We start from the raw sequence: 14,038 nt of genomic DNA on the forward strand, positions 1-14,038 counted from the left end.
CAGCAATTTCATACATATATATTTATATCTGTCATATATATATATGAAGATCCATATAAAATTGAGCCTTTTTTTGACTCTTCCAGGGTGGTGGGAAGGAGAATCAACTGGGCACTTGGTTTTTTTTTAACTAACGTGTGCATACACAGATCTGTGCTTATCTGTGTGGAGTGCAAAGACAAGGATGGGAGTAAACTGGCTGAAACAAGAGGGAAATAGGGCAGTCAACCCTCTTGGCCTCCTTAGTCCAAACCTGGATATTACATGGGCAGGGATCCTGGAAAAATGTGTCTTGGCTGGGAGGTGAAATGGGCAGAGACACCCCTGTGAGATGAAGCACCTGGGTGTGATTGTCACCATTTGGGGGCAAGAAACAGGTAACAGACTTTCTGCACTGCACTTTGCCAGCTGATCCCTCTGTTTGTGGAATTTCTCTTTACTGGCTGCCAGCTGCCTTCGTGGATTCCCTCTGGACAGGAGCACTGAAACTCAACATGCATTTGTAGAGTCCCAACAAACACAAGCCTCCTATTTAAGGACAAGGGATGTAATTAAGGACAAGTGTTGTACTTCAAGGCAAGCCTTGCCTGATACTGCACAGCAACACCTGGGTTTGTTACTCTCACTAAATAAATAAATCCTGACTCCAGCAAAACCACCAGACTGGCAACAAAAGTAATGGCAGCTTTTGAGAAATGGATGCTTGTCCCTTTATGAAACTGGGCTGTCAGTGCACTCACTGAGATCATAGAACAGATGGCCTTCCCAAAAAACATGGCTCCTGATGCACTTCAAAACCAACAGCAACACACCCATTAAAGCCAATGGAGCATCCACAGACTTCACTTGTGGAAACCTCAGCAAACCCCCCACTCCCTCCAGTGCTTTTTTTATGGGATGCCCTGTTCTTTACCCGTTAGGATGCAAAGTAGGAACTAAAATGGTGTAACAGTCTTTTCAGAATTTAATTGCATAGTATGTTAAACCCCTCTGTGCCCTCCCAGAAAAAGGAGATTCACCCAGACCCATCCACCCTCTGAACACAAGGACTTTGCCTGCAAATGCCTGACCATTTCCCAGGCTGCTGCACTGGCTGTGGGTCTGTGGGCTCCTGGTGCCAGGGCACCCCGAGATCCCCCTCTCCCAGCACCCACAGTTCACCACTCTCCAGAAAAGGCAGGATCTGCTCTGTGCTCTCTCCTTTGGAAGGAAGGATGAGATGACAGGAGTGCTTCCAGCAGAAGAAACCACTGTCCCTGTTGTCTGCTGAGGAACCAGTCCCACCTCACCCGAGGAAAAGCAGGAGAGGACAATGCTGGAGGATTCCTTCATCTCACCTCTTCCAGTCAGAAGTTCCTGAAAATACAGAGAGAGTTGCATTTAATCAGAGATAGCTTTAAGATGAGTAGTCACAGTACCTGTTCCATCACACAGAGCTGAAGCAGGACAAGTCATTCAGCGAGTGCTGAGCAGGGAAGAGATGCCCAGGATTTAATTTTCCCACAGCTGTGCCAATTAGGGGTGTTAACATCTCATTAACCACCACTCCCACTATTCAGGAGGTAGTAAACTTCAGCATTTTACTAACTTTCCCCCAAAAAGGTTATTTTTTTTGTAACATATTTAAGAAAGAATAAATTTCAGGCTGCAGCATCTTGATTTTGCTGGTACTCATTCTCACCTTTAAGTTTACACGTGTTAAGTATCGTGTTCCTTAGCTGTTACATCAGTATAAAGGAGATCATTATCTGCATGTTAATGGTGGGGAAATGAAGGAGCAGAAAACGGTGCCTTGTTAAAACCAACAGTAAATCGATTCAGCCTCACCAATACACATTAATTTGCCCAAACCCGCAGAGCTTCATTACACAGTTTATCTCACAACCCAGCTGATGGTTTTGCATGTTATCACAGCACTGCAATTTGCATTGTAATGCTGCTCTTTGAGCTCCGGGCAGGCCACCAAAGCAGAAAGCACAACACACATCCCAGGTGTCCTTCTTTTCTTGCACAGAGTCAATACTCAGCCTAAAAACCTCAAAGCACTTGGCCCACTACTAGGACCAAATACAAACACCATGATGGGCATAAACCCCATTCTTACAAAAATTCACACCATCTTCAAGCTCCCCAGGATCCAGAGGAAAACCACTTCAGGTCTTAAAAGACCACAAACAAAAGAAAACCCTCCTTACACCTTCCGTGGGGCTAAAGGGCTGACTAGCCTAAAAAAATCCTTTTAATCCAGAGCATGTAAGCACCCATTACTAAAGAAGACCTTGTTCCTTGTAAGCAGCTGCAAGAGCAAGGCCACTGAGGGTTTTCTGAGGCTTGGAATGTATGAAGTGCTCTGCACTCCTTGCCCACAGACACGTGGAACAGTTTGGGGGCACGGGCCGGGTGAGCCCTGAGCATCCTCCCGGTGCTGTTCCCTGCTCCGTACCTGGTGGGGTTGGATGTGCCCAGGGCTCTATTCCTTGAAGCAGTGGGATGAGGTGCAGCCGGATTTCCTGCACTGCCTGGCGCTGGTGTTATGTGAGGAGGAGGAGGGACATCTAGAGGCCACCCGGAGCCTGTAACTGCACAGAGAGGCAGAAAAACTCACACACATGGACCAGAAACAGGCTTTAGGGTCCTACAGAGGCTTCGGTTGGCTGTGAGAGAAGAAAACTACATTCCACCCACACGGGAAGCACCAAGAGCCACTTCTGAAGGCAAGAGGGGATTTTTTTTGCCTAATTCTGAACTTTCCCCATGAGTTTATTTAAGCAGGGAACAGACAATGTCAACTGGAAGCATCATCCAGCCTCCCCCCCCACATCCCAGCCCCTCCAGCTGGGACAGACAAACCCCCAGTTATGTCAAGAACTAGAAGAGTCACGGTCTGTTTTCACAGGACAGTCCATATCAGGTTTTAAAAAGACATATTTATGGAAAAGCAATGATTTCACATGAGAATATCACCACATCTGATGATTTTTGCCCAGGTTAGGGTCTGCAGAACACTTCTGATGTGACAAGGACACGTGCAGGTCACTGCAGTGCCTTTACTGGAGAGAAGTTGTTTCACTTCAAGTTTTAAACTAACCCCAAGAATCCCAAAGTGAAAGTGAAAATCAGAGATTTCAACTGCCAAATTTTAATTTTACACCCCTGTCAGCTGTGATTTCAAGGAGAAAGCCTGAAAACATGACTCAGAGCAAAGGAAGTTGGAAGGTTTCTACCCTACTCTAAACACACACAATTTCAGTTCAGATGTAAACCCAAGCTAAACTTCCTTACACTGAAAGATTCCAAAAAAATCCCCTATTTGTTTCTAAATTCAGCATCTTTTCCTATCATGCACATACTTGTCTGCTCCCCCTCACACCTGTGCACCCCCACAGGTAATTACACACCTTCCTTCTCTAGGCAAATTCTTCCAAATTCCAACCAAACCCAACTACTTAAGTTTTTCCAAGGGGACATCTTTTGAAATGTAATTTTATTACAGAGCAACATGTCTCAAAAAAGTTAAAAGCCAGGTTTTTCTCGAGGTTATTTTTAGAGTTGTACATAAACCCTTTAAAGGAGATGTCATTTAGTTTGTCCTTACACAGTGTAACTGCAAGTTAAGACATAAAGAAGTGCAGAATTTTCCATTACAACAGAAAGCCAAAGCCACAGAAATTTTGAAAAGTGAGCAATTCAATTATTTCCAAATTAAAATTGGTGGTTAAAATCGTCTGCCAAAAGTTCTGTTATTGTTCTATGTAAATCACCCTCTCCAGCCTTTGTGAATTCAATCCTGAAGGATTCAGTGTGGAAGAACCAGAAAGTGGTAATGGGGAGGTCAACAAAGGCCAGATTTTTGTTGTCCCATATAAGGACTGTTACCAAGGGAAACAGCAGAATATCCAAAATAAGTTCAGTTTGTTTGGCTCCAGTTCTTTACTATAACTAGAAGAGAGAAATTTTAGTTTCTTTCTGTCAAGAATGTTTCCATGTCAGTAACACTTTCTGTCAAAACATTCATTATCATTTGTAAAAGTTCCTCTATAATCAATCACGTCTGTGTTTTAGTGCAGGCAGTGAGGCAGTGCCTGGATCCTGGGGGAAACCTCAAGGAGAAAACTATTTAAAAAGCCTAAAATCCAAAGAGACAAAATATGTGGGAAAATCCACCCTGAATTTTCAAATGTACACCTCAATTAGATACAAGGAAGGAATTCCTCCCTGTGAGAGTGGGGAGGCCCTGGCACAGGTTGCCCAGGGAAGCTGTGGCTGCCCCATCCCTGGAAGTGTCCAAGGCCAGGTTGGACGGGGCTTGGAGCAACCTGGGACAGTGGAAGGTGTCCCTGCCCATGGTAGGAGTGGGATAAAATGAGCTTTAAGGTCTTTCCAACCCAAACCATTCTGGGATTCTATGATCTTTTACCCTTAATTTCATCAAGCTTTAAAACTAATAGATCATGGCTTATTATTGGGAATTTGGGGATTAGAGGAACAAGATAAAAAGGGATTTTCTAAATAGGAAGTGGTTGTGTTCTTTAGGGAGCTCTTCTTGCTGCCTTCCCATTCTGCTCTGAAACCACAGCTGTGCCAAAGCCATCAGGAATCAGTGCCCTCCTCTGTACCCACATTAAACTGCAGGGGATTGATAGCTCTCATTTAAGGAGCCTGTTGAAAGCAAAGCAGGAATGTCTGGGTGAATTCGGACCAACTCGGGGTGCACGAGGCAAGCTCATCTCCGAGGGGGAGGGGAGCCAAAATCCCCTCCCCTGCATTAGGGCCAGGGACTGAAAAGGTTATTTTTAGCACTGTCACTCTGCACCTGCTTTCACCATCTCAGCACTGGGGTAACTGGAGCCAGGCAAAGAGAAGGGATTCTCAGCCACCTTGGGCACTGAGGGCTCCCCTGGGAAGGGGTGAGGGCTGTGCCCCAACCCAGCCCTGAGCACAGCCCTGACCAACAGCACAGCACAGGCTGCCCCAGCCCTGCCAACACCACTGCTGGCAACAGGCCCGGCCAAAAAAACCCCAAAATTGAATAAAAAGAAGGAATAACATCAGAAAACACACCCTGCTTGCAAGACAAAAAGGCCTAGAAACCAAATGTTAGGTGGCAGAAGTTTTCTCTGTGAACTAAGGACTTTTAAATCAGGATGAACAGTTCTGTAGATGTACCAGCTACTCCATAAATTAAAGCTAACACAGAAGTTAAGTGAGGCTATTTTTTCACACATAGACAGGGCCTAGAGCTCTCTCTGAGAGCACACCTTTACTAAAGGAGATAAATCACCAAACTCACTGAGACCTGCTACAATAAAACTACACTAAATGCCAGCTCTTATAGTCTTCCATCCTCGGATCTCAAAGTGTTTTGCAGTGTGAGTCAGTGCCATAATCCCATTTTTCAGTTCCAGAACTGAGTCAGATGGAAAGTGCTTTGCCAAGGTCGCCCAGACAATCTGCAGCTCAGAGCAGAGCTGGGAACAAAGGTTTCCCCACCACCTGTTACCAGGTTAAACTGTCTCCTGAACACTCAAGCACTTGTCCAAACCAAACTCCAACTTTCATTCCCTTCCCAGGCCCCTGAGCAGCACACATGAACTGCAAGGCCAGCAAAAATGCCAAATCCTGGCACACCCCCTTCCCTCAGACATTCCCCAAATACATTTGGTATTTTTTATGCTAATTACCTTGTCCTGTACCACACTTGTGCCATTAACATTCTGCCAGGTTTAGTCCTCTAGAAATGCCTGAGAAAAACAAGCCCTGTTATTTGTGGGAGTGAAGGCTGGAGTGAGCAGAGGTGGCCACTGGTCACACCAGGAAATCCAGCAAAGTCAGGGCAGTATTTGATAAAAATCAGGGCATTTAGGTTCACACTTTAACCTCAAATAGTGTGGGTTTTTGGGCAGAGCTTATCCTCCTACACTCCTAAGCTACAAAACCCCCGTGAATGTGGCCCAAAATTTCAGACACACACACACCCCCAACATATCCAACAATAAACACAGCAGGGACAGATTCTATTCTTAAATAAAACAATATCTAAACTGACACAAATCATTGACTGCCTAGGAAAAAAAGAAAAAAAGATAGAAATGTGGATGTTTAAGCCCAAATTCTTGGCTTTGCAGAATTAGGCTGAGCAAATTCACAGGCCAGAAGGCAAGTGGGAAGGGTTTGGGGGGTGGAAAAATGCCATGTCTGGGCTTTCTGCTCTCAGTGAGGTTTAAACCATCGTGCTGCTGCCCTGACTGGCATGATCTCTCTGGCACTAACATATTGCTTAATGGGAAATTAAATACACAAAACAAGGGCTTGGAAAACCATTAAAAACATCAACTACCAGTGAACAGATTTTTAATTTTGTTTGTCTTGCTTTAGTGAAACAAAATATTTAGCAAGACAAAAAGGTTTGTGGATAGAATTTCATTGAGGGGGATGTCTCCCTTTTCTATGGAAGAGTCCTGCCCCTGTGTATAAAAATTAGGGAGGCAGCAGACAGCAAAAAGGATCATAATGTGCTGTAGTGTGGATGTTTGGAGACTTACGTGTGTTTATTCATGAAAGAGCTGGAGCAGGTCAGGATTTTATCTTTCCATCACGTAATGCTGAAGGACATAACATGAATATGATGATTTTATGGTCAGGCCTTTCATGAATCTAAACTGGAAAAACCTGTTATTGAGATCCTTTGCATTCTCAACTTCCAAGAAGACACCTAACAGCACCTCCAACCACAGGGCTTCAAAGAGCTTCATGCCTTTAAAGCAGCATTGCTCCCCCACCAGAACTCCAAAATTGCTTTGTTTCATGCATGTGCTCTAGAGTTCAAGTTTCTTCATTGCTGATATAATTCCACTCCCAGAAACATCCTGCTTCAGACCACTGGGAGCTCTGGGGATGAACACCAAACCAAAAGCAAGAAGGAATCTGACACCATGCCTACAGCTCATCTAGGGGACTCTAAAATTGATGTATCAATACCATATTACTTAAATATAACCCGATTTTCAAAAGCAACCAGTGATCTAAAGCAGCCCCTGAAAAGGAATCTGGCACTGAGGACTCCTCTGGGGAGGAATTCTCCTGAGCTCCTCCAGAAAATCAGTCTCCTTGAAGGTACTTGAGATGGAGCTCAAAGAGATTATTAGTCACTTTAAGAAATCCTGGTCTAGGTCTGTAAATTTAGATGAACTGTATCATGACAGCAATTTATCTTCCTGCCCTTTTAAAGCAGCACAGGGCATTGTGTGAGCCAAAAGGTGAAGAATGTGGAATTAAAAATAGCAGTACTCAAAACCATCTTCTGCACTGTCAGGGAATCCAATTTGGTAAAAAGTTGGTATGTGCTGAATCACATTCATAACAGAATGAGAGCACTTTGATCACACACAGGGAACACTGCAGTTGATTTTATTTACACAGAAATGGTGACTCCAAAGGAGCTCAAAATGATTGCTGAAGGGTAGCAAGCACTAGGATGACCCCTCTGTCCTGCACATCTCATTACATAAAGAAACCACAGAATAAAATGTGCTTTAGATTTGCAAAGACAGCCGAGTGGGAGCATTTGCCACAATGAATGGAGAAAACAACCTCAAACTCCAGTGAGGGCGGAGTTCAAGGGTGAAATTCTCCACAGCAGCTCAGTGATGGAAGAATTCATTATTTCTCAGCCTTCCACCTCCTTCCACACTGCAATGTTGAGCAGGAATCTCAGCACCTAAATGACACACTACATAAATTGCCCCTTCACACAGCTGGAATGTGCCTGAGTGCTGTTCACCCCCGGGCTGGGCACAGGAATGAGCCTCCAGAGGCCCTCAGCAGGCAGCACATCCTCTGTGCTCCCAGCAAAGTCCCTGCCCTGAAAAAGTCCCTGCATTTACTTTACCACAGGCATTTAACTTTGCTGAGCAGCCCTGTCTGAAGTGCAGAAGAAACCACAGACTCAATAAGGTTGGAAATGTCCTCCAAGGCCTTGGAGTCCAACCTGTGCCCCAGCCCCAGCCTGTCCCCAGCCCAGAGCACCGAGTGCCAGGTCCAGTCCTTCCCTGGGCACCTCCAGCCATGGGGACTCCAAACCTCCCTGGGCAGCCCCTGGCACAGCTTCAGGCTGTGTCTTCTCCTCCTGCCCCTTGTTCCCTGGGAGCAGAGCCCGAGCTCTCCCAGCTCCCCCCTCCTGTCAGGGGGGTGCAGAGAGTGAGAAGGTCCCCCCTGAGCCTCCTTTTCTCCAGGCTGAGCCCCCCCAGCTCCCTCAGCTGGAATCAAGGAGGGCTTTGCTGGAACAGGCCCAGATATAAGGTTATTCCTCTTTTTTGACTGGCTCAGGGCATTCTGAGTGCTGTAAGTCTCAGTTTTGCTGCTCACCTGCTGTCCCACAGTGCCTTGCACCACTCAGCCTGAACGCTGAGCCTGTACTTCTGAAACATGGAACATCACCCACTGAATAATCAAAGCTGTTTCTCACAACCCTTTGGCAGTTTCTGGGAGTACTGTCATCCAAAGCATGACTCAGAGACCCTGTTTGGCTTGTGAAACATAAAAGTCTTAAAAAATTAAACAGAGCAATACAAACACAAACAAAGTGCACGCTGCTGATTGCTACACCGGGCTCCACAAACCACTGGAGCTTTGAATAAATTAGGAAAATGAAGCAGCTACCTATCTCTTAAGAAAAAGCCTCCCTCCAACTTGATGCCTGCTCAAGCTTCCCTTTGAGTTTCAATTTTACTGCTTGGTATCTGGAAAAAAAAAAAAAAAGGCAAGCAGTATTTCAGTGCTCTTTGTCCAGTGCATCCTCTACCAAAAGCATCTTTAAAGACTTGCTAAGAGAAGGTGCAGGATCAGCAAAATGAGAATGGAAAGCAGTGAAGTGTGAGTGGGAAGCAGCAGCACTGAGAGGGGACTCTGGCAGCAAGGCTTCCTCTGAACTAAGGAAGAGGATTTTGGTGGCTGGAGACTGTGATCCAGAGGCAGAACAGGACTCCAGGACCTCCTGCTCCTCTGTTCTGTCAGGAATCCAGTGCTAGACATTGGATTCTTTACACCCATTCCCACTCTAACCATCTACTTGCATTTACACCTCTGGGTGGGGACTGATGGGCACAAAGCAGCATCAACTTCTGCTCCAGTCAGTGTTACCTTGGTATTCATTTCACTCAAAAAACACCTCTAAGACATTACTTAAATTGCAAAGAAAAATCCCCAAAAAAGCTTTGGAAATGACAGTAACTCCTTCATACCTATAAGATCCCTCCTTAATAACAATAATTTTTCACTCTCACTTAGTGTGCACAATAGACCATTAACTGTACACTTAATATATCATGCCTTTCTTAGTGTTTTATTTGCATCTTGCTCTGAAATAAGATTTATTTTCCTCACCATCCCACTCTTTCAAAAAATATTGGAAGGTCCTACACATGCCCTCTTCCATCAGAGAGCTGCTATTCTTCACCAGTTTAATTAAACAGATGTGGAATTTCACCTCTCTCATCATTCACTTACCACACAAGCTCAGATCCAAACCAGCATGCACTTGTTGCTCAAAAACTGTTCTTTAGCTCCTTTTCATCATGGACAGAAGCACAACATCATGTGACTCACACAGATCTCACACTGGGTAAATCAAAGCCAGAATTAGTATGGAAAGTCTTCTAAGTTCTCTTTTTAAGGTCATTCATGAGCTGTTTGTCTGTCACAGGTTTGCTGGTGCAATTCAGCTTCTCGGCTGAACTTGACTCCAGTAAAAGCTGGAATTGGACAATAATTTTGGAAGTGAAGTCACAAACCACAGCAAATGGAGCAAGTGCCATTCCTACTTGCATTTGGAATGGAACATGTAGACATCAGACTCAAGAAAATCGTCAGGAACTACAGCAGGATTTTAAATAACAGCCTTGCAATAGAAAATGCTGACAGAGCAGAGAGCAGAGTCAGCCCAGCCTGAAGCACCTCGGGCAGCTCCCAGAGCCAGGAGCTGGCCCAGCAGGGTCTGGCTGCATCACCTGCACTGCCCTGGAACAGCCAGCACTGAGCCCAGCTCACACAGTCCCAGCCACAAGCTGGTTTTAACACCTTCTAACAAACTGGCTAAAGGAAAATAAAAAGGTAAACACAACATGTCAGCTCTCCTGTCTCCACATCAGCTCCTGCCTCGCTGTTTGCATTACACTGCCACTCATTTGATCTCTCCCAGCGTGTCAGTTGGTCTCTGTAAACAGGACAAGTTTAATTGTTTTCATTGCCTGTTTGGATGTGTTTCAAGACGTGTCAGCACTTTGTGGGCAACATCACAGCTTTATTGTTGCTTCAGATCATAAAGAGGCGGCTATAAAAGCCAGGGAAATTCAATTATGCAGATGAGATGCAACAGTAACTGTGAAAGCTGGATGTTTGTATCTGCCACGAGTCACCTATTTAGGAATGAACCCCCCTGAGGATCCACTCTGATTTTGGAGCTGAGATCCCCTCACTGGTGAACTGGTGGGTGCAAATGAGGGTGAACATCTGTGTGGCACGTCCTTGGTACACAACAGGACTTAATATCACAGCAAAGACAATGGCAACATTTCTGCCAGAACATCAAGGAATGAGGCTGCTTTATGATCAGTTCACTGCTATTCACAGCCAATAAATCCTTACAAGGTGACTGAAATACTGAGACTGCAAAGACCAAACACCAACTGGCATCTCATTTGTCAGCAACAGAAGATGTGAAACAGCTACTAAAGTTTATCTCCTGCCCTCAGTAGTCTCGAAACTACCAAGGTTTTTAAACTTTTTTTTGTGCCTCAATTCTTATAAAATATCCAAATACAAATATGGGTATGCAAAAGCATGTTTTCACTTGGGTAAACTGAGTAAAATCTAGTCAAGACTGAAAAAGCTTCACTGTAGCTTCCTACCATTGATGGAACTGCTGCTGTAGACTAAGGATTCAACTCTTCCCTCGTGGTGCAGCTCCTGAACTGCAGTGTGAGTGCAAAACCACTCCAGGAGCAGCACTGGGACCTCTGCAGCACTGCACCACATCCTCCCTTCAGCCAAAACCCATGGCAAACCTTGTTACAGAGAGAACATGTTCAAGGAATGACACAGCACACGAGAAAATTAATTGGGAGCTCTTACCAGAGAATCTTAAACAGAAGCATTAATTTGAATAGACAGCTCCATAAAATACTACTGGACTAGGAGTGACCATGTGCAGGAATTGGCTGCTGTAACACTCTCAGGCTTATCCATGTCACATTATTCCATCCCACACCACTGTGGGACACAGATACTTCCAGCTCCACTGCAGGAGGCAGAACATTTATCTTGATGGTGGAATAAAACATTCCAAAATTCTCAGAGCCAAAGTCTTTATATGTAATTTTTTTATTAAACTGTTTCACAAGTTTAAAGCATATAAAAATAGAACACTGTAGTATCAGAAAAACACTATAATATCCGAAGTTGAAATGGTGCGTGCAATTTTTATTTAAATACTTTGAATTTATTGACTGTGTCCACAATTAAAAAGCAAAATCCTAAGGCTAAGTCAGAAGTGGCAAATTGGTATAAATTCATTTCAGTGAACTGGGGCACAGCCAACTGAAGGATGCAAGAACACTTAATTCCTCCTAGATGTACATCGTTTCAGTTTTCCTGCTTTACACACAAAAGGCAAGTTCCCCACGAGTTTTTAAAAAGTTTCCTTTATTGGTTATAGAAAATGTGCCATGATGGTTCCATCTAGTTGGTCATTAAGTGCTTGCAACACCACAGACTTGGAACTACAGCTGGAATTTACAGGATGGACGGATGGAGGAGGAAAATCCCTCTGCAGCTGCTTACCTGCATTACAGCCCCTTCAGCAAGGCTACAGTGTTCAAAAGCAAGGACAACCCCACTTTTATGTCAAATTGTAATTTTAATGTTTTCATTAGAATAGTCTTTATAGCACTCTCCAATAGAAGAAACAATATAACTAACAGCAAACTTTAATACAGGAACATGCTCCAAGATTAACAACCCAAAATGAAAACAAAATGAAATTAATGTAAAATGCAAATCACATATAGTACAATTGAAGTGTCCAAAACAATTTAAATAATTTTAAATATTTTATTTTTTTTTAAACTTGCTACAAATGCTTTATACAATATTTCAACATAAAGTCCCCATAACAGAAATGTAACAAAATGGGAATGATAGTGAAAGTGAAAGTTAAAGTGGCACAAATTCACCAAACAAGTATTAAACTACAAATTTTTTAAGAGGTAGATTACTTTTTAAGTCAAGAACAAAAATATAAGGGGTGGCTGTATAAAGAAACTAAGTCACTTTCCATCCATTCCATCATTAATCTTGAAAGCTCTAGGAACACGTGACAAATGGCATTTCCAGAAAAAGCTGTTATGAACAATAGACCGATCTGTTGTCTTAAATCATTAGAGGTGTACAACCTTTTAGAGTAATTAGAGATTTAACTTGCAAAATATGCAGGTCTGCAGCCCTGCTCTGGCCTTCTGATCCATAAAAAGATACACTGCATCCATGAAATATCTGCTGTTTAGAAACTCACTGTTGCTATAGAAAGTTTTATTGGCGTGTGTAAATACGAACTTGGAAAATTCATAAAACACCCAATTGAGGCTTTTTTTTCCCATTGTATGCAGGACATGGAAAAGAGTCAGGAAGCGAGGAGAAGGTGGGAAGAAAAGAGATTTCTGCCGTGCTGGGTTGGCCTCTACTGATTCATTTAGACAAAAGGCTTTAAGAGACTTAATACATGACAAAAATACTTTTGAGTGCAGCAATTGTTGTCCCTGAATCTACACTGAGTTCTGGACACACTGCTTTGCCAAGCAGCCAATGAACTCCACGAAGGTTTGGACCAAAGCAGGAGCTGAGCAAACACCAGAGCAGAGACTTGGTTTAGTTAATCCCACTATTTCTCTTGATGATTTCCCGTGGGGTTTAATTGTTTTAAGTAGCATCCTCTTTAATCTGAATCATCCTGTGCGTGGCAGGCATGAAATAAGGAAATCTAGGCCTGACACTGAGCGTTAGCAAGAAGCCTGCAGGGAATTTTGTGATTGTGAGTCAGCTCCTGAGGGTTTCACAAGCTTGCATTTCCCATCCCTTGGCGTAGTGCTTATCCTAAGAGGAGCAACAGCTCTACCATGGCAGTAAGGGACTTTTGTTTGTTTGGTTTGTTTTTTACAGGAGAGTCCTAGAAAATAAAAATAAACAAAAACAAAAACTTGAAGATAAACGACAAAACGATTTGTGATAGGAGTATGTTTACACAGAAAAACTGAAAGGTGAAAAACAAATAAGTATTACATGAAGGAAGTGTTGGAAAAATACTGAGATTTCCTGGGGAAAAAAAAACCAAACCCAACAGTGCCTACATAGAGGAGAATCAAACTTAAACTGTGCTGACATTAGTGTATGAAGGCAAAAAAAATTCTTCATATTTGATATAAAAAGATTAATAGACAATCTAAATTTATGAAAGTTATTTCAGAAACAAAAATAATTTCCTAGTGAAACTGCTCACTACACTGATCAAGACTGCAAAGTACTGGTATTTGAGCAGGCCAAGGAAATCTTAGTCCTGGTCAATGGATATTTCCCCCCAGATCTTACAGAACAATTCCCATATGCACTGATTTCCAAGTACTTTGTTATTTTGCCTGAGGTCAAATGATTCATTTGGATGGAAAGATGTGTCATTTTGGCTTCTTATTCTGATCTGTTCTGGCATCATTTAAATACAGTTTCACACATAACACTGAGAGAGCAGCTGATGAGAATTAACAGGAAGATGTTTATGTCCCAAGAGAACAGGCCTGGGAGACATTTCTTGTTCCTAAAAGGCATTTTTTACACCCTTAGTCTCCAAATTCCAATAAGATATTTTTCCTTCAACACATCCTAATTTGGGTATGGACTATTTTAAGTTAAATTCCCCTCCAGCCCTTGGGAATAATTCTGCTATAGAGAACCTTTACTTTACAAAGCATTTCCTCACAATTTCCACCTCGGAGCC

General features: G+C 43.3%; 1 protein-coding gene across 1 annotated transcript in view; it reads right to left on the reverse strand.

The window, feature by feature from the left end:
* Positions 1-11,891: 11,891 nt before the first annotated feature.
* The window catches only part of PRDM2 (PR/SET domain 2), a 28,352-nt gene continuing 26,205 nt past the window's right edge, over positions 11,892-14,038 (reverse strand). The window contains 1 exon segment of the mRNA XM_029962422.1: positions 11,892-13,216. Coding sequence (XP_029818282.1) covers positions 13,204-13,216 — 13 coding nt within the window. The 3' untranslated portion in view covers positions 11,892-13,203.

The sequence above is a fragment of the Manacus vitellinus genome, unplaced genomic scaffold (assembly GCF_001715985.3).
Source record: "Manacus vitellinus isolate BGI_N305 unplaced genomic scaffold, ASM171598v3 scaffold_46_pilon, whole genome shotgun sequence".
Lineage (NCBI taxonomy): Eukaryota > Metazoa > Chordata > Aves > Passeriformes > Pipridae > Manacus > Manacus vitellinus.